General features: G+C 31.8%; 2 protein-coding genes across 3 annotated transcripts; one reads left to right on the forward strand and one right to left on the reverse strand.

Moving 5' to 3' along the window:
• Positions 1–3,203: 3,203 nt before the first annotated feature.
• On the reverse strand, positions 3,204–12,250 carry LOC106399037 (putative nuclease HARBI1). Of its 2 annotated transcripts, none has more exons than XM_048744241.1 (4): positions 8,775–12,250; positions 8,552–8,689; positions 8,364–8,453; positions 3,204–7,959 (listed from the first exon to the last, which is right to left on the reverse strand). In XM_048744241.1, the coding sequence occupies exon 4, from the start codon at positions 6,978–6,980 to the stop codon at positions 5,712–5,714; it is 1,269 nt and encodes a 422-aa protein (XP_048600198.1). In that variant the 5' UTR covers positions 6,981–7,959; positions 8,364–8,453; positions 8,552–8,689; positions 8,775–12,250; the 3' UTR covers positions 3,204–5,711. The 2 variants fall into 2 exon arrangements, with proteins under 2 accessions (XP_048600198.1, XP_013694971.3); XM_013839517.3 differs by having other exon boundaries at positions 7,725–7,959.
• Positions 12,251–18,021: 5,771 nt separating this feature from the next.
• On the forward strand, positions 18,022–20,588 carry LOC106399918 (1-aminocyclopropane-1-carboxylate synthase 7). Its single transcript, XM_013840361.3, has 3 exons — positions 18,022–18,803; positions 18,901–19,196; positions 19,360–20,588. The coding sequence occupies exons 1-3, from the start codon at positions 18,423–18,425 to the stop codon at positions 20,216–20,218; spliced, it is 1,536 nt and encodes a 511-aa protein (XP_013695815.2). The 5' UTR covers positions 18,022–18,422; the 3' UTR covers positions 20,219–20,588.
• The last annotated feature ends 1,301 nt before the right edge of the window (positions 20,589–21,889 follow it).

Below are 21,889 nucleotides of genomic sequence, written 5' to 3' on the forward strand. Positions count from 1 at the left end.
TTATGATTTTTTAATATAATATTATGTACAAATAAAAAAATTATAATCAAACATCTATATTATAAAATAATATATTCTACTCTATATGTAAATTACAAAACATAAAAAAATATACATGAGATTTTTTTATAAAACCAGCAATTTATGAATTTACGTTGAACATAAGTTAAATCAAACATCCGCGCGCAGGTGCGGATCAAGTTCTAGTTACATAATTATATTTATAAATAAACCCCTATAAGAAGTGATCATGCGAGCTCTGCCACCGTGGACAACCCCTACAGAAACCTAGTAATGGATAAGTTATTCAACATATATATCCTGGCCATTTTATTACATGTGTTCGGAAATCTTTTCGAAGGCAGATTCATCTCCAACCATGTGAAGTTGATTCATTATTTACCTAGATGAGTGCTTGTCAGAAGACATCTTGATTTTAACATAATTCTCCAGCTCAGTTTAGCAAGAAAAGATCACTACAAATTTTAGATTTCTCGAAAACCTAATCCTTCATCTCTTGGTGGGTTTTCCCATAAGATTTAGCATATACTGCATTATTTTCATTTGTATCCCACCAGAATTTAGTTAAGAGTTAAAATAAATGGATTCTTTTTACAGAATGATAACAGAAATTTGAAACATGTCATGACATGAGACTATATATATACAATAGCTACATAATTTTTTTTTCATTAATTTTGATTTAGAGTAATCTATATTATTAAAAAAGAAATACCCATTTGAAAATGTTCTTATTTCATTAATTAAACTCCCTATTTTTTTACTTGTCTTTTTCAGTTGCATTTATGAAATATCCTAAAAAAAATAAAACTGTCTAATTTATTACTTGTCTTTTCAGTTACATTAATGAAATATGCTTAAATGAATTTAAACTTCCTATTTTATTGTTTGTCTTTTTTGGTTACCTTAATAAAATATCCTTAAATAAATTTGGACATAATATCATTTAATCAACCAAAAAAACTCATGAGTTATCCTTACGTGCATAATTTTAATAATGGAGATTTTAAAAAACGTGCATCATTAAAATGTTACCTAAAACATACAGCACTAATATATAACATGCATCAATAAAACAAGAATTTGACTCACACAATTGTACGTATATTATTTTCAGTTGATTAAATTTAAAAATAATTATTTATTCAAAAAATATTTAAGAATGGCTATGTTTTTAAAAATTATATGATATTATTTGCTCATAACTCATTTGTCATTTGCTAAATTGTTAGAAAGAAAATTTTAGCATAATATAACTCAGTTGTCATTTGCTAAATTTATGGTTTTTATTTATATTTTTTATTATTTAATTATAATATTTTCATTTTATATTCGAAAGATAAATGAATTTTCTTTCAAGCAATATTTTTGAAATTTGTACTTTTTTAAAAAATAATCAATTTAAATTGTTATTATCATTTAATATAATTACTTTTGACATAATTTAAGTTTTCGTTTACATCAAAACTTATCATATTTTAGGATAATTTTAATTTAAAATTTAATTTTCATATTTTTTAAACAAATTCTAAAAATATTTTTTTAATATTTTGTTATAATTTTTAAAAAAATATTGAGTTGCATTTCAAATAAAAAGGTAAATATATTAAAAGTATTCTAATTAAACTATGTAAAATTTAATATAGTTTTAAATAAATGGTCAAAATAAAAAAAAATTACACATAAAAAAAATAATGATTTTTTTTAACTGGATGGATCATTATTTATATGATATCGCACACGAAAGAAAATTTCTGTTTTTACAATTATCTAATTAACTCTATATACTCATTTTTTATATTTTTTTATATGATATCACACATTCGTAAAAAAATAGATAGTTTAAGATGCAAAAAAAATATTTACTTAATGAATATAATATGAACAAATATTACAAATACATTATTTAATAAAATAAATAATTAAAAAATGAAAATTCATACCCGCAGAGTCTAGTTATATTTAAAATCATGTACCAAACTGATGTAAACCATATCTAAGCCATTTAATATCTATTGTACGCTCGCAATGTTTATAACTAATTAAATTGTACTGAAGTTTAACTTAATAGATTAATTTCCTATAATTTAAATAAGATAGTTTCAAACTCAAAATAGTTTGTATGTATATATATAAAGCAGCAACACCGGTACACATATATTAAGTGTATGCTTCGATGATTAAAGCTCATAGAGCACATCTTTTGTGATAACAAAAACATTTGAAATTTTTCTGTTTTTACGTTTAAAAATTATAATGATCAACCATGATTTTATTTGTGGTGGAGGAACTTTAATTTAATCACCAAAGATTGATCCGCGCATCCGCACAGATATTATTTCTTACATTTTTATACATTGATATTTATTTTTCATAATTAGTGTTATATATTTTAGATGAGTCGTAATATGACTAATTGTATTCAAAAGATCTGGACCGAATCGGTAATATAGTTATTTTGGTACAAATATCTGAACACGTTTCAGATACATTTGTTATTTATATATTTTTAGGTTCTTATATATCAGAATCGAATTCACTCAAACCCAGAAGGACCCAACTCAAAACCCACACATAAATTTATAATATTCAAGCGCGGCCTAATTTCAAAACAAACAAAAAAATGATACCCGAAAAGAACAACACGTACCTAAATGGATAGTCAATGTTTGTGCCTAACTGATTTTATTAACTAATAAAATGATTCTTTCTATGTGTTTGACTAAACTAAGTGAAATAAAAATAATTTTTTATATAGTAAAATAATTATACGGAGTGAAAATTAAGTGAGAATAAATGTAATACATCTTTTATTATTTTGATTTAAGTTGTTATTTTATTCACAAAACATGTCTTGGAACTATGTTTTTGGCTACATAATTTTTCATCGATTGAAACTAAAATAAAATAAAAATTTAGTAAAACAAACTAAACCGAATGTTTAACCATATGCAAAATCCAGTTATTTTACATTTTATAATTTTATAATTGGCACAAAGTTAATGTTGATTAACTAATAAATAAAAATCAGCACTATTATTATTATGGTAATATAATTAATGATATGATGTATTTTTAAGGTAATATAATTAATGAAATTGTTAAACTTAGTAAAATATGTAAAGAAAATTAATCAAAATTACTAAAATGACACTATACTTCTTTTCTATATTGTTATCTATGTTTCCAAACAATTCTCATTTATACTGTTATTCATGTTTCGAAACAGTACCAAAATGTACTTCACTTATAATAATATAGATTAATGAAATTGTTAAACTGAGTGAAATATGAAAAGACAATTAATCAAAATTACTAACACTATTATACTTGTTTTCTATACTACTATATATGTTTTCAAACAATTTTCATTTTTACAGTTATCCTTGTTTTCAAACATAAGCAAAATTTATTTCAGTTTTAATGGCTTAGATTCATAAGATGAGTCTTCGGTTGTTTTTTTTATTTTTGGAAAAATGTTAAAATGCCTACTACAAATTTGTCTGTTTGAGTACATCATAATCTGAATAGTTCAGAGAATTTGAACATGTTACAAATGCGTACTTTAGTGAACTCTACATATTAACGAGAAAAGGTTTACACCAACAGATGGTCATAACTAGAGAAGTAGATGATTTTGACCAAAAAAAGAGAAGTAGATTATAGATCGCGCTATCCTTTGATGCATGTCTCGTATATTTACATGGAGATGCTCTCCTTATTAGCCGCACAAACAGTCGCCAAACTCCACTTGTCTTTCACGTTCTCTATTACAACTTGCATCTTTGTTTATTTTTATTTTTATTTTTATTTTATACTACTTAACCAATCGAGTTACTTAGACCAGAAAAAAAAACTAATCGAGTTACTAGTATTTAAATTAGTGCGTACTTCAATGATTGGTCCGTAAGATATTATGAACTTCTGCTCGAAGATTTCATGTTAGAATTCGTAATTGATTACAATTTATTATGCACTTATGGGAATCAATCAATCAATTGATGACTAAATTTGATTCTATGTTCCTATGAAATTACACACAATACTTAAACAATCCATTGGCTGTCACTTTTGTGGAAGACATAATCCGGCATGGTTTTAAGCGAATCTATGACATTAAACTAGAAAAATCAGCCATGTAATTAATTTTCCGGCGATAACAGATTACTGTCTCTGCAGCAAACCGGCGATAAGTCATTGGAGAGTCGTTTACGAACTTGGCTGGCAACAAGACCGTGAAGTACTAGTGAATTACAAGATGAGTCCGATTCTGTTTTATTAGATTTTTGATTCTTTACTCTTCAAACAGTATTAGCATAGAAGCATTTGATGTGCAAAGTATTTGATTGAATAAATTTCACATTCATTCAAAAAAAATCCCATAATTTTGCATCTAAATATGTGTTTTTGAAATTAGCAAAATATAATGTATCTGTAAATCTCGGTTCTAACTTTGGGTCATTACATTGCTATCCCCCATAGAAAATGATGTTTTTTTTTTTTTTTTTTTGTTTAACCTGGAGGGACTTCCACCCCCAGGGGCCAACCCCTCGGCGCGAGGCGGACCATTTGGTACTATGGGGAATTAGATACTCCAATTGCCTGGTCAGCGGTTCGAACCCGGGTGCGTATTGAGGCCGAAGCTCTCTCAACACCACCAGGCCAACCTCGGTGGTTTAGAAAATGATGTTACGGTGATATTATAATACTCTCATATTTAATATATGGTGGTGTATATTTTAAAATAACTGATTTGATTTACTATATGTCGTCAAAAGGCATTTGATTTTTTCGAGTGATTGAATGATCCGAAGTAAAATAAAAGAGAAGAATATATACTACACCTTCATTATATCCGTATAGGTTTGGAGTATTACATTAGACATGTGCCAGAAGAAGAACTACTAATCACGTCAGTTTTTTCAAAAAAAAAAAAACTAATCACGTCAGTCAAACAATCATTCTATTTTAACATTTGAGGAGAACTTATGAAAAAAAAATTCAATCTTAATGAAATTATTCATACTAGATCTCATTTTTTCTCATATATATTCGAACTGTATTTTTGTAAAACCTAGGTTAATATTATAACTTTCCTTTTTCTGGCTAAATGGAATTATGAAGAATTCATAACTAATTACATACTTCTCTCCATTGGGGCCGACGTCTCTCTCAAGCAAGATTAGAAAAGGATACTTTCGAACGCATCCTTCTTAATTTGAAAGGCACAAAAGATCGCCACAAGACTACCTACGTCTATTTTGTTATTATAACTTAATTTTTTTTTTTTTTGATAAAATGTTAAATTTATGATACCAAACTTTTAGTTTTTGACAGAAAATACAAAGGGAACAAGTAGCCGAAGAACATAAATGAAACTAAACTAATCTAAACAGAGCATCTACCAACAAAGAAGCTTAAGAGCATCTGCATTAGTGAACCTTCTCTTGGGGTTCATAAGAATTTTTTAATAATTTTATGGTGGAACCATGAATAGTGATGAACCTCTATTTATTGTGCTCCTCGATTGGTGAATCTGAAAAAGGGTTCTTAGGAATAAAATAAAAAAAATATATATATTTTTTTTAAGTTTTGAATACATTGAGAATTCATGAATAAAAATAAAATATTTTTTTAAATTTTTAAAAAGTTTTTATTCAATACATTGAGAATTCATGAACATACAAAGATTATTCATCTACATTACCAAACTTTTGCCATACATTTTCAACTAAATCAGCTTTCAAACGATCGTGTTTCTCTGAATCCCGAACTTTATTACGAATGCCTAGCATATTACCGATATTAAAACTTGTTGTCCTTTGCACCTCAGAACTTCTGCTTGACTCTCCTGACTCGAACTCAGATGTATCAATTTGAGTGTATCCGCCTCGTTCGTTCTCTACTATCATATTGTGCAATATGACACAAGTTCTCATAATCCTTCCTATCTTTTCCTTGTCCCATTGTAGAGCTGGGTTTTTAACTATTGCAAACCTCGATTGCAATACTCCAAAAGCCCGTTCGACATCTTTTCTGGTGGATTCTTGACGTTCAGCAAATAGCTCTGCTTTAGGACCTTGAGGAAGTGGGATGGATTGGATAAATGTTGACCAATTCGGATAAATTCCGTCAGTAAGGTAGTAGGCCATACGATAAGTGTGGTTGTTGACCTTGAACTTAACTTTAGGTGCTCGACCTTGTAAAATGTCATCAAAAACTGGTGACCGATCAAGAACATTGATATCGTTGAGGGTACCTGGTAATCCGAAAAATGCGTGCCATATCCAAAGATTCTGTGATGCCACAGCTTCTAAGACAATTGTCGGCTTTCCTGAACCACGTGTGTACTGGCCTTTCCAAGCCGTTGGGCAGTTTTTCCACTCCCAATGCATACAATCGATGTTGCCTATCATCCCTGGAAACCCGCGTACCTCTCCAACATCGAGTAATCGTTGAAGATCATCCGGTGTAGGTCTTCTTAGATACTCATCTCCAAACAATTGTATTATCCCATTAGTGAAATTTTCCAAACATAAACGTGCTGTACTTTCACCAAGTCGGAGATATTCGTCATATGTATCTCCCGATTGACCATATGCCAGCATACGTATAGCTGCCGTACACTTTTGAAGTGCAGATAGCCCGTACCTTCCGTGTGCATTTCTTCTTTGCTGAAAGTATGGACCTTCACTACTTAGGCGATCGACAATGCGAAGGAACAATGGCTTGTTCATTCGAAAATGCCGCATAAACATTTCCGGTTGGTATGTAGGATTTTCCTTGAAATAGTCGTTACATAGTTGATTGTGTCCTCGTTCCCGATCTCTTTCGATATAAACTCGTCTCTTTGGCTTGTTGGCTTGAACATCAACCATTGAGTGGATGAAATTATCAACTACTTGGTCGACTATTTCTTCTAAAGCTTCATCTACTTCATCACTTGATGAGGAAGACATTGTTGAAGCAATTTATTTCTCTTCTCCTTCCTACAAAAGGCAAAAGGGGGTTTGTAACTCATATTTAATCCTATTATTATTTTCATTATTTCTTCTATATTTTCATTATAAAATATTTTTTTTATTGATTATGGCTAGATATGTTCTCTTTATATCTTTTAAACATATAGTTTCATTTTAATATAAATATTTTTTTCATAATCCATAATTTTTTTTCATAATCCACAATTTTTTCTTTCATAATCCATATTTTTTCTTTCAAATATATTATAGAACAACATTATTATCTTATTAATATAACATAATATGTCATGAACATTTGAAAGAAACAAAATATGAACATCCATTCAAATACTTTCTTCCCAAGCTATTACTAAGCAACATGTTTTAATTACCTTCTAGTGAATTTGATATTTTTTTCGGTACGTGAAGATGAGAGCTGAGTTCCAACTCCCTTCACCGCTTGTCCCGACCCCTGAGAACTACTTTCTGAGCTTGGAGTTTCTTGTTTGGTTAACTCGTTTGTGAGCTGTGAGTTACTTTGTGCATGACATATGTGAACTACTCTTGAATTTGTGAGCTTGGAGTTTCTTGTTCTCTTTCAACAACTTTGTGAACTACTATTGAATTGAAAGAAGCAAAGTTTTTAAAGAAAGAAACATGCACAGCTGTGAGAAAGAAACATACACATTTTTTAAAGAAAGAGAAGTGAAAGACTTTGAATCAAGTTGCACATTTTATAAAGATAGAGAGACATAGTTTATATATAGAGAGTTATAAAATATAGTACATCCGTGAATCAAGTTGTGAATTACAAAACATAGTACATCCATGATGCAAAATAAGTGTAGAAAGAAACAAAAGGCTACACTTTCCCGTGGCTTAAACTACCTGTGAAACAAACAGACCTGGAACCCGTGACTTGCAACACCGTGACCTCCAACCCGTGACCTGCAACCCGTTACCTGGAACCCGTGACCTGCAAAAGAAAAGAAAACAGATTCAATAAAGCTAAACAAGCTAATATAACATATTCAAAAGCTAGCATGCTCTGTATTTGATCAAAAGCTACTTCATTCCCGTGCTTCTTGCGTTTGGCTGCTTTGCTAGCCTTAACACCAGGAGGCCTAACCTCTTCCTCGTCAGGCACCACCTCCGGACCTGCTTCCTTCCTTTTCTCCTTTGCACCATCTCTCGAGAAAGAGTGTGATCTCCATTTCTGATCAAACCTCAATTCCCTCCAGCAATGTTCAAGGGTGAACTTGACATGATAGTCATTTAAGAAGATGTCATGGGCAGCCTTCATGACATCATTCTCATTTTGGCCATTCATTGCTCCTTCAAAGCGGCTTCACTCGCATATACAGTTTAGTTGAGTCTTACCTTTGCTTTTCATTCGAAGCAGACCTTCTCCAGGTCAGCCACCTGCACTGTGAGGTAATCTACCTGCCCAGAGAGGATTTTAACTTGTTCCTGGACATGGAAACATCAATGAAAAAGTGTTAGTCACGTAAAAAAAACTAGATAACTATAATGTAACAGCAATGAAAGAGCAAAGAAAGTTCACTAACCTCCAGTGTCTCAATCTGTTTACTGAGATTCGACACCCCCATCATCACCTGCTCAACCTCCTCCACCCGCTTAGTCAACCTTTCGATCTCCTCCTGCACACCTATCTCCCAAGGCTGACGATAATGGAACCCATCAGCCTTGGTTACAACATAAACAAAAATCAGACAGTTTTTGATAATGGAACCCATCAACGATAATCAAACCGTGAAAAATCAGACTTACCTCGTAGTTTTTGCAGGTGAAGAACCGCTTCCCAGGAAGAGTGTCGTAGTCGTCCTTCCCGCGAACCTCATGAATGATTCTCCCACCACATGGACACCTTCTAAGAATCCCGTCTTCTGAATCGGCCACGAACCCTAACATGTTGATGTAATCGTTTTGTCTCTTTGAATGTCTTCTCTCTTCTGTCGGATCCATCTGTACCACAAATCAAAACTATTAGCACATAATAACGATACAATATGATTAAACGAACCCTCAATTGAACTCCCATATCGATTAAGAACCCTAGCAAAAAAAAAAACCCAAATCGATTTTAAATCACACATATCGCAAATCGCTTTCGAGCCCAAAATCGACTCTAAGAGACCGTGACTCTACTCGATACTGACCTAAGCTCGTGGAGAAGAGAGTCCATCGTCGATTTGATGGAGAAAACCTCTGGAATTCGCAGTCGCACGAAATATCGCCTCGGAGAAGGCAAACCCTAGCTTTTTCAGAGAGGAGAGAAATGAATCGAGTTACGCGGAAACCTTACTTTCGTCGTCGTCAACGCGGAAGGAGCAGCCACTTAGTGATCGACATGTGGCTTGAACTCGCCTCCTACGGGTTCACTCGTAAGGCCCGGTTCATCGAAATAAACCCATTTTTCTTTTTCTTTAATCCCTTCGGCCCTAAGAACTCGAGCCCATGAACCCATCAAAAACCGCTAATGCGGATGCTCTAACTAAAAACAGAACATGATAATATAGAGACCGGAACAAAGTGGAGCAGTGACGGACCAAAGAAAAGGTATGAGCGGACTGAGCTCCCGGTTGCCACGAGCGACCGGAGAGAAAGGCACCCTCAAACCTTGAAGCACCGGGAACCTACAGCTTCCATGAGACCCAATCATCAACACCTGCGCAAAGAATCATATCTCGACACCGCGAGTCTTTCCAAAATCGCCTCACCGGCAGCATGAGGAACAGTCCACAACCAGCGATGCCGCTGTGCGAGCTGGTAACCGGAGAATGCTGCCTCCAATCCACCAAACCCGGGACCGTTACACCCATTTAACACACAGCTCATATAGAGCAATGAGACGGGCTGGGCACAAATCCTCCGGAGTGACAACCTTCGGAGTAACACGAGGACCGAAAGCCCAGCTACACCCAATCTACTCGCTGACCCAGACCGCTATCAAAGAAGCCAAATCACAGGAAGATGACGAAAGGTCAGAGAGACGGAGGCGAGGAGCGCCACACCGTCGACCCCACACCACCAAGGAGGAGCGCCAAGAACCCCACACGCCTTGAGCAAGCTCAAAGTAAGCAGAGGAGGCAACCCCACACGCGCCGCCACAGGAGAGAGACACAAGGTAGGACGGCGACCCACCACCGGAATCTCGCCACACGTTCCCACTGGAGACCACCGGAGGATCCAAAGAGGTGAAGAGAAAGCTTGAGATCGATAGATCCACAAACCCTAAGCTCGCCCAGAAACCGTCACGACATATCCACGCACCACACAGCACCTATGACGACCCCGAGGAGACTAATCGACGACCCACGCGCCGCCGTAACGAAGAAACGCCGTTAAGGAAAGGGGAGAACTACTCCGAACAGAGATCCCTCTGTAGAGTCAGAGACAAACAGTCCGGGAGCGAGACCGTCCTCTAGCCTCACTGACACCGTCATGCTCACTCCAGATCTACAAAAGAACCGCTAGATCTGCGACGGAGAAACCCTAACAGCGTTCAACCCTTGTCGCAAAAGGAGAGAGACAACGGAGATGGACAGGAGAAGCAGATAAACAAGAAGAAAAAACACCGAGAGCTCCGGCGACCGACTAAAGGGACATGGCGGTCGCCGGGAAGAGATGGCCACGAGGTGAAGTTATCTAGAGAGATGGGAGAGAGAGCTATTCTTTTGGTTCTATTATAACTTAATGTTTGTTGGAACATATAAATCGGCGCATTACCATTTTGTTTTGAGTTGGTCATGTATTGAGATTCAATCCACAGTTTGATTTCCGAATCTTAAGCTGGTGGGTTCGATCACATGCAAATTACATTTGCCAATTTGCCAATTAGTATTACGTAAATGCAAATATATGTAAGAGCACGTGTATATAACTGTGTATATGTCCGTATAATAGGTGCTTTTGTAAGTTTACTTGTTTCCGTGATCTTCTACCTAAATTAATTAATGTTAAGTCATTCGATTGCTATGCCGGTTAATGGCCTCTAGTCACCTGTTCTTAGTCCAAACAAACAAACAAACACAAAATCTTAATCTCGTGGTGTAGGCAGAATTGCGACCAAACAATTTCTTTAATTATTTATCTTTGTTTCAATGCATAACTAATATTGAGATCAAAATTTACTTTGAATTACTAGTTTATTTTGATATTCTATGGAATACACTGTTGTGATTTATATTTGTAACATCCCGATTTATAGTATATGAAATTTTTTAAAAGAATTGATTTGACTATTTATGTAATCAAAGTGGAGTTATCTTTTCGGTCACACATCTATTTAGGACTCCAAAATTAAGGGTGATTAGACTGGAGTAGTGAAATGATGGGTGACCTATCGAAAAATGATTCGCGATACCATGCGAGTAAAGATAAAACATGGAAAAAGATTATGTGATGATTGCATGGTCAGTATACAACATATTTGAATGTGTCCATAGGTCGAGTGAACGAACGTGGGAGCCCCATGGCGTTAAATTTATGTTTATGAATTTTGATAAATTTAGTTAGTTTTTAATATTAATTTGAATGTGCATTTTATGCAGTTTGAGACCTTAATAATAATATCATATTTGTGATGTGAATAATCTATTTAAACTAGTTTTGAATTAATAATCTTGGTAACTCATAAATACAAATATAATAACAATCCATGTAGATAGTGATCAGTTTTTTATAGTCCATGATTAAAACTCTTGACTAATCTATACTTAGTTGTGTTGTAGAAATAGTGGGCAATAACAAGTGCAAGTTTTTAGTAGAAAAAAATAAACATCTACTCCCTCTGTTCTTAAAAATAAATATGTTTTAAAATAAAACTGTGTTTCAAAAAAATATGTTTTACATTTTCTATATAATATTTAGTAGTTAATAATGGTAAATTGTAAACTAAAAATAATAATTGTAATTAATCAAATACTATTAATTTAAATATATGAAAATAGCTAAATACATAAAATAATTCATTTATAATTAACTTTAATATGTTTTTTTAATATGAGTAAAACACAAAAATGTATCACTTAGGAAAGGAGGAAGTGCCAATTAGGAACCAGCTCTCAAAATAAATTGTAACCAACCAACATAATTAAAATGGAACAAACAACACTCCAAATATTAATTTGAAAAACTCGTGCTAATTTTAATCTTTGACTAATTGTCGACCCAAAAAAACACCAATGTAAGTTTTTTATTCACTTAATTCTTTGAGTATTTAGCATTCTCATTTTCTAACTCTTTAATTGCGATATGTGGGGTCACGTAAGATCCTCCAAGAACTTATATTGGTCATAAAATGGAATCATAATCTTATGTTATGATTGTATATATGTACCTGTGTCACGTAGTTCGACTTTTAACCACTCTTAGATCTCCCAAATATCCTTCTCGATCTTTTGGCTTCACATATATATATATATACTAGGTTAAAATCCGCGCCTTGCGCAGGATCAACATTATAAATATAAATTATTTTATGTATTAAATATTTTTACATATTATGAAATAATAAATATATATTAAATAATTAGAAGTCAGTAACTATTAAATATATAATTAAATTGATGCGAACATATAAATCAATTTTATTAGTCCAAAAAATATATTTTTTTTATATTTGATAGGATATGTTATTAAATTTAAATGATACTAACATAGATAATATATTTTAGTATATTTTTAATATTAATGTCTATTAAATGATGATTTCTACTCAATAGTTTTTTTGATCATTTGTATCTTTTAGAAAAATAAATAAATTACTGATAACAAAATTTTCATTGTGAGATAAATAGTTTTATTAATTTATAATTTAAAAAAAATAAGTTGTCAATGTTCGTTCAAAACTTTTATCAAAAAAATTGTTCAAAGTAAATTTTAAAACTAAAATATTATATTTTATATGGTTTATAGTTTATTTTAAAACGATATATATATATTAATCTTAATAATTAATTAAATTAGGCTTTTTACTTATATAATTTTTGTAATCATTTGTATTTTGTCATAACAAAAATTTTAAACCATGGATCATAAAATTTGAATGTGAGATTCTTAACAGTTTTAGTAAGTTATAGCCGTTTGTAAAAATTCAAAATATAACATATACATAAAAATCTAAATTTTTATTATATGGTTATTGTGGTTGTTTAATTTATTTAATAGTTTAAAATTAAACAGATAGAAGATACACTATTTTTTATCAAATCTTTATTATTCAAAATCATTAATTGCCATATATACTTTAGCCACATTAGACAATTACGTAAATTTTATTTAAAGAAATAATAAATTACATTAATGATGAATTTATTGTTAGTTTAATAAAAAGTTTATTATATAATTAGATGGACCAACATATTTCTCTAATGATTCTAAGAATCATTCTAGTGATGACATGTGGCTACAAAAAGAAGTTGTAATGCTTCTCAAATAATATATAGGGGATATATATATATATATATATTTTTTTTTTTTTTTGATAAACCCTATCGGCTGATCCGGTCGGTCCCGGGAGGAACGCACTTAGTACTACAAAGTGGACTAGCCCGAAAGCGTACCACACTGCTTGACCCGAATTTGGAATATCTTCCGACTAATGCCAGGAGGTGGACCAATCATCTGTTATGACCCACCATGTAAACCACTTGGGCCGAAATCCTAGCCCAGACTGGCCAAATAGTGATAATTTAGTTCTGAATCGAACCCAAAACTGACGTGGGTACACACCAAGGCCAAGAGATTGCCACTAGGCTACCACCACTTGGTTAAAATTGTATATTAAATTATATATTATTTTCTAGCAGAGACACACATTAATTTTTTTTTTTTTGACTGAAAGACACCTTAAATTAAACACACAAATTTCACGCCCTTACTAGTATATTTCTCTTCTTATTTTAGCTTCAACAATTTTACCATATCTTCTATTTACCCCCCCAAAAGACGTTTAAAACATTTAAATGCTAAATATATAAGTAACCTAGTAGAGTGATATTATGAAGAAAACAAATCACAGCCCTACGTTAAAACATATAAAACGCAAAACTATAAAATGGAGAGCATGAAATGCTTAGATACACTATATTTTTTTAGATACACTATTTCAATACCGGAGATTAAGAAAGTAAAAATATAATATTAACAATTACCAGAGGCAGACTCGTGTGTAAATTTTAATTGTGTATTTATACTTGTTGCATGTGTTGTTAGGTCCTTAAGTACGAGAATCAAAAACTGAGTTAGTTAAACAAATATTTTGATTAGCCGTCCGTACCGCCATGAATTGAGAGCAGTATTATCACCCATTAGGGAGCATACTTTGACCACTTGGTGAAAAATTTAAATATGTATGTTTATCCGACTACGTATGCGGCCCAGGATTATATTAAAACTAACATGCATAAATTTATTATTGTCAACTTCATAGTTTTACCTTAATAAAGTCTGTTATCAGAAAGACTACACAAGTCTGTGATCATTATTTTCATGAAAATTCAAGAAATTGTGATAGTTTTAATGTACTGTTCACCAACAAAACTAGTTACATGATTATGCTCTACAAACAAAATCTAGCTACATCCATCACTCTCCAACCTTTAGGTTCACCAACCAATAGAAAATTGTCATTTTAAATCTAGTATTTTTTAATTAAGGAAACCAAATAACTTGGCAAATTATATTATTTTTTCAAAATAAAATTTAAAAATAAATAAAAATAATATATAAAAAATGAATTCAAAAAAAAAAAATGTTGTCAACAAAACACTAAACCCTAAACTCTAATACTAAACCCTAAACTCAAATCCTAAACCCTAAATCCTTGGGTAAACCCTAAATCCTTGGGTAAACCTCTAAACCCTTGGAAAAACACTAAACATGTTGTCAACAAAACACTAAACCCTAAACTCTAATCATAAACCTTAAACCCTTGGGAAAACCTTAAACCCTTGGGTAAACCCTAAATCCTTGGGTAAACCCTAAACCCTTAGGTAAACCCTAAACCCTTGGAAAAACACTAAACATTTGGATAAATTCTAAATTATAAATCTTAAACACTAAACTCTAAATCTTAAAAATAAATATTTTTTTTAAATAATCTTTTTTTAGAACTATTGTTATTTTTATTTATTTAATTTTTTATTTTTTTATTTTAAAAGCATAATATAATTTGGCAAGCTATTTTGTTTCCTTAATTAAAAGATACTATATCTAAAATGATAACTTTCTATTGGTTGGTGAACCTAAAGGTTCACCCTAGGGATGAACCCAAGAAAAAGTCTTTAAATCCCACCTGCCCCGGTCTTATTAGCCAGAGAGATCTAATTGCGGTTATTGACTAGATAATTACATATACATTATTTAATATTTTTTTGTTACATTTTAATAATCATTTTATATTTTCGGACGCAAATTCAGAGAATATTTAATTTTGTATATTTTCTAAATAAAACATCATTACCTATATCTTTAACCTTATTTTAACCAAAAAAAATAAATTGAAAAATAAAAAGAGTGATATATTACATAAAATTAATAAACTTTGCATTGAAATTATAAAAAAATATTTATTTTGTAACAAAAATTTACTCTAAATAATAATCAATATGAAACGGAGGGAATAACATTCTTTAAAAAGAGTGAAAGATAAATTAATTATATAAAAGAAAAAGAGAACGGCCAGAAATTCGTGAACAAAAATAAAGAGATCATTTTAGTTTATTTTATATACGTTTTTCTTCTAGTTTTATATTTGAAATATTTTTTTAATTTATCTATTCAAAACTTACAATATGAACATTTAAAAAAACAGATGATCTAACATGTTAGCTCAAAAAAAAATCCAATAATACTGGAAAAAGGGTTATATTTCAATTTTCAAATAGTTTTTAATGCAATAAATTCAAATATCTGTATATTAACAAATTAAGGAAAACCAATAACAATCCATCCAAATTCTTTTGTAAAAGTACTCTAATGTTACACTCACTGACGATTTTCAAGGTAGCCAGCAGACGACCGATCGAAACTTTATAAAGTCTGACTTAATATAAAGTCTGATCAAAATAGTAGATATTAATGAAATGCATATTGATAGCCACCCACCCACTCCTCTCACATAATCGGAATTTCAACCACCGTATTTGGGTTATAGATCGCATAACGTTTTGGTAGAATAAATAAAATATATATGATGAGAATTATGAAAATGAAAAAAAGGTGTATTGACAAGAGGAGGAAGAAGACACAAGCTAACAGTTGTCCGAAACCTATAGCAAAAGGTGATATTTGATTTTGCTTACAACATCGAATCAGAACATATAATTTAGCTGTTTCCCCATTTATTTCATCTATGGAGTTTAATATACTAACCCCCAATCAATTTTACTAGGTACTAATATTTAGCTCTCTGGTAGTATTATATTCCAAACACACAACAAGATTTGGATCCGCGCTTTCAAAGCACGGAAATATATTTGTTGACAAATTTATTGATATAACTGTTTGTTAATTAATTTATTTCGCTATAAACATTTTCGGTTTTCGTTTGACTTTGATTTGCTTTTATTGGTCTTCGATTTCAGTTTGGTTGTGGTTTTTGGTTTAGAAATATATGAACAATTTTGGTTATATATGAAGTTGAGTTTTGGTTAAAGTAATTGAATATATTGATATTTTGTGTGGTAAGGATATATAAAAATTTCGAATTTTTCGTTTCTTGGTACATTTCTGTTTTAAATCATTTCAAATAATTGAGGTAAAATAAAAAATATTTCATATTGTGAATCACCAATATAATAAAATGGGAGAAATATTTAGAAAATTATTTTACATATCTATTCATTTAAGGTATAAATAATATAGCAAAGAATAACAAATAATTTTAATAACATAAAGTTACTATATTCAAAAAAAATGTTATAGTTTTTATTAAAAATATAAGTTGTAATGTTTATATTATGAAAAATTATAATGTCGATATTTTATATTTTCAAATATTTTAATCTGCTGAAAAAATTAAAATGAGACGCACTATTACTTGATTTTAAAATAACATGCAAAAATGATCAAGTTGGGTCGCAAAAACCAATTCAACCAGAAAGCAAAACAAACATATATCTTATTTTACCTTTATAGGTCCAAGTCCACTGCTTTTACAAATCTAGTTTATTGTTTTGACCAACAAAATCATGTTTATTATTGGAAAAGTCACTAAAAAAATTAATGGAAAATTTTGTAATTAATTGAAAAAGTCAGGGGCATAATCCTAAGAAGGATTATGAGTGTATGGTCTTCAAACTTATATTTTAAAAGTAATAGTATAGATGTAAAACATATACGTATATGACTGTATGGTCTTCAAACTTATATTTTAAAAGTAATACAGAATATCTAAAAGGAATTAGCTAGGGTCCTTTTTGGTTTAAATCGCAGCAGACGAATAATCCAAATATTTTGAAACGTTTCGAAACTATCCACATTCAAACACATTTAGTTAATTAATTAGGTGTTTTTCTTTACCATGTGCAGTAAAAAATTTTTTAAATCTAACTTATATTTAAAAATAAATTTTATTAAATATTATAGATTTTACTATTTTCTTATTAATATTTAATATTGATTTGATATATATTAAATCAATTTTTATAAATATAATAAAAATGATATAAAATTGTATAGTTATCAAAAGTTTAGCCTAAACAATATTTGTAAAATTTGTAGATATATAAGAAATTAATGATCTTACGATTAGATATTTAAATTTTTGAAAACTTTAGTAATACAATTGTATAATTATACAAAATAATAATATTTCGAAATTTGAAATGTTATATATGAATATATTTACTTTATAGATGATGTATGAGCTATTGCCATATTTAAAAAAAAATTACCAAAAAGAAATATCAGTATTAAATGCAATATATGAATTATTACCATATTCTAATAAGTTTGCCAAAAATATAAATCAACATTAAATGAAATTATCTATGTCATATTTTTCCAGAAGTCATGTCATCAATTTCAGTAGCCATGTCATATTTGTTTTGTGAAATTGATTGTACAGAGGATTTATAGGGGATTTATAGGACATGTGGCAAAATCATTTCGCAAATATAGTTTAGGGGATTTATAGGAAACTATACTAATTTTACCGGACTAGATTCTAAACAACATTAAGGTTTAAATTTTGATAATTAACGTTTTATAGAAGTGCAGGGCATATCCTATAAATTTTGATTCTAAACAACCACGAACTTTCAAAATAAAAACAAAATAAAAATAGCAAACACCCTTATCTATACATCCAATTGCAAGTCAATGACAACTTATTTTTCCACAATCGAATCTTCCTTATTCTTTACACAAACTTCTTCTCTGTAAGAAAACTATATTAAAAGAGAAAAAGAAATGAGGAAAATCAAATTTGTCAAAGACTTTCCTCTCCGTCACGTCTGCTATATATACTTCTCCCTCATTCACACAAATGTTATAACTTCAACACACTTCTCTCTCCCTAGCTTGCAATCTATTTTCTCTCTCTCTCCGATTGTGTTCAGAGCTGTCACATATCACGTGTTCAAAGCTCTTAAGAAAAAAATGGGTCTTCCGCTAATGATGGAGAGATCATCAAACAACAACAACGTCGTTGAGCTTTCTCGAGTGGCGGTTTCCGACACACATGGTGAAGATTCACCTTACTTCGCCGGCTGGAAAGCTTACGACGAAAATCCTTACGAAGAATCACATAACCCTTCCGGTGTCATTCAAATGGGTCTTGCCGAGAATCAGGTAATTATATTATATACTTTTATCAACTTTTCTTTCAAAAAAGTTAATTACATATCGGATATGTATTTATCGTTTTTCTCTCGATCATTTTCTATAGGTCTCGTTCGATCTTCTAGAAAGTTACTTAGCGAAGAAAAATCCAGAAGTTTCCATGTGGGGATCAAAAGGAGCACCTGGGTTCAGAGAAAACGCCTTGTTTCAAGACTACCACGGTCTCAAATCTTTCAGACAAGCTATGGCTAGCTTCATGCAACAGATTCGTGGAGGCAAAGCTAGATTCGACCCTGACCGTATCGTCCTCACTGCTGGAGCCACAGCCGCTAATGAACTCTTAACGTTCATCCTCGCTGATCCCAACGACGCTCTTCTCGTCCCTACGCCATATTATCCAGGGTACGTCACATTTTATATTATTTAAATAAAGAATAATTAGTCACTCGTATAGAGATTTTCTATAATATTCAAAAAATAGCTGCAACTAACTGACACAAACTTAAAATTAAATATTATCTACTATATCTTGTATTTACCGGAACGTTTATTTATTTGAATACAGATTCGATAGAGATTTGAGATGGAGAACCGGAGTGAGAATTGTACCGATTCATTGCGACAGCTCCAACCATTTTCAGATAACCCCAGAGGCGCTCGAGCAGGCTTACCAAACGGCTCGTGACGCGAACATTAGAGTCCGAGGAGTGCTCATAACCAACCCATCGAACCCATTAGGCGCAACGGTCCAAAAGAAGGTTCTAGAAGATCTACTTGACTTCTGTGTACGCAAGAACATCCACTTGGTCTCAGACGAGATCTACTCCGGGTCGGTCTTCCACGCGTCAGAATTCACCAGCGTAGCCGAGATCGTAGAGAACATCGATGACGTGTCAGTCAAGGAACGTGTCCACATCGTTTACAGCCTCTCCAAAGATCTAGGTCTTCCCGGTTTTCGAGTTGGGACCATTTACTCGTACAACGATAATGTTGTGAGGACAGCGAGAAGGATGTCGAGTTTCACGCTTGTCTCGTCTCAGACACAACACATGTTGGCTTCCATGTTGTCGGATGAAGAGTTTACGGAGAAGTACATAAGGATAAACCGTGAAAGGCTTAGGAGACGGTACGAGACAATTGTGGAAGGGCTTAAGAAGGCAGGGATCGAGTGTTTGAAGGGTAATGCAGGTTTGTTCTGTTGGATGAATTTGGGTTTCTTGCTCGACACGAAAACGAAACAAGGCGAGCTCGAGCTTTGGGATGTGATCTTGAAGGAACTAAAGCTGAATATATCTCCTGGATCTTCGTGCCATTGCTCGGAGTATGGATGGTTTAGGGTTTGTTTTGCTAATATGAGTGAGAAGACTTTGGAGATTGCGTTGGAGAGAATACATGAGTTCATGGACCGACGAAGGGGGTTTTGAATTGTTAAAAATCAAAAAGTAAATTAATCTGAATATATTTTTTTGGTGGTTAAAACATGGGGGAAAGGGAGATTTGTTTTGGGAAAGAGAAGATAATTAGTTGAAACCCATTGATGAAAGTGGGTTTCGATTTGTTTCTCTTTTCAATATATAATCATTGTTTGTTTTCTTGCTTTGAACGAAGCGAGTTAATTTCTTGTTCATTAAGGTTCATTTGTATTTTTTACTGTTGTATGCGAAGATGGAATTCCATTCCCTTCTTTATCATGTAAAATATTACAAAATATATCTATCTCAACTCTAAATCTAAGATAATGATGTACCTCAAAAATCTCATAGGCAGTAGATAACTAGATACAAATCCTACTATATAAAAGGGACTAAATTCAAGGCTTTTGAGACTATCCACCTCAGCCAAAATATTCTCATCTAAAAAGAATTAAAAATAAATATCATTTAGAAAATAATTAACTAACATACAACTTTTGATATTTCTAGAAATTTCAAATTTGTAACTGCTAATTTATTAATAGAATCATATATCTATATTGAATTATGTTATATTTTAATAGTTAGACTTTAAGGGTAAATAAATTATTAATTTATAATATATATAATTTATAACATTATATTGTAGTTATAAATAAAGAGAAAATAACCGGGAAGGATGAAGAAGCTCATGTAAAATTATGTAATTAAAATGGTAAAATGGTGAGTATGATGAGGTGAATCTAAGAAAATTTGTTGTACAAAATATGGTGTTTTATTCGTCCACTATAATGATTTAAAATAAAATATATATTCACATAAATAAGTCAATATTTGTTGTTTTTTTTTTGGTAAGATGTTAAGATTATTATTTTCTAAAAGGTTACACTGTTGTTTTTAAACAACTTATTACAGCAAGGAAACAAAAACAACCAACAACAACTCAAGGTAAAAAAAGCCTTAAGGAAGTCTTATACAAGAAATATAAAAAGAAGTAGAGAAGATGAGAAAGAAGAACTTACCGGGTAAGAGAGGAGACGGTCACGCATCATACGGTCGAAAGAGGCAAGGATGACTGATGAAGGTGAGGAGACATGACTGAAAGTAGAGCTTGATGACTGGAGTAGCATGTGCATCTACGTTGACGCGAGGTTGATTGATCTAGGCTGCAACAGAGTGTAGATCAGCCGGAGGAGAAATCCAAACTTCAGCAGCAAAAGGCTCCCATATCAAGCGAGAGAAAGAGCACTCAAAGAAGAGATGATAGTGAGTCTCTATTTCCAGATTACAAAGGGCGCACGTTCCTGAGACATTTAATCCCCAACGCCTCAAGCGATCCTTGGTTGGCAGTCTTCTCCGCAAAGCCAGCCATGATATAAACGCATTACGTGGAATATGTTCCTTGAACCAAATATTCTTGTGCCAATATGTATTGTTGAAAGTGTTTATATTCTTTTCTGACATTAGTATCCATATTTTTTGATAAACTGATCCAAAGAGATTAGTTTGTGGAGCTAACCAAACGAGGATTATAGTGTTTACTTTGGAAAAAGTAATAGGTTGAATGATAGATGGCGTGCGTGCCTTTTCACATGGAAATCTGCACATATATTAAAATTATAAGTTTTGAATCATAGAGAAAATATAGTGTATATGACTGAAGTTGGTACATTCCGAAACTAA

Source organism: Brassica napus, chromosome C1, assembly GCF_020379485.1.
Source record: "Brassica napus cultivar Da-Ae chromosome C1, Da-Ae, whole genome shotgun sequence".
NCBI classification, from domain to species: Eukaryota; Viridiplantae; Streptophyta; class Magnoliopsida; order Brassicales; family Brassicaceae; genus Brassica; species Brassica napus.

Bases quoted from the DNA above. Each gene is read 5' to 3' on its own strand.
- LOC106399037 (XM_048744241.1), bottom strand. From the start codon at position 6,980: ATGTCTTCCTCATCAAGTGATGAAGTAGATGAAGCTTTAGAAGAAATA.
- LOC106399918 (XM_013840361.3), top strand. From the start codon at position 18,423: ATGAGGAAAATCAAATTTGTCAAAGACTTTCCTCTCCGTCACGTCTGC. The intron at 18,804-18,900 runs GTAATTATATTA...CATTTTCTATAG, and splicing joins TGGGTCTTGCCGAGAATCAG to GTCTCGTTCGATCTTCTAGA. The intron at 19,197-19,359 runs GTACGTCACATT...ATTTGAATACAG, and splicing joins CCTACGCCATATTATCCAGG to ATTCGATAGAGATTTGAGAT.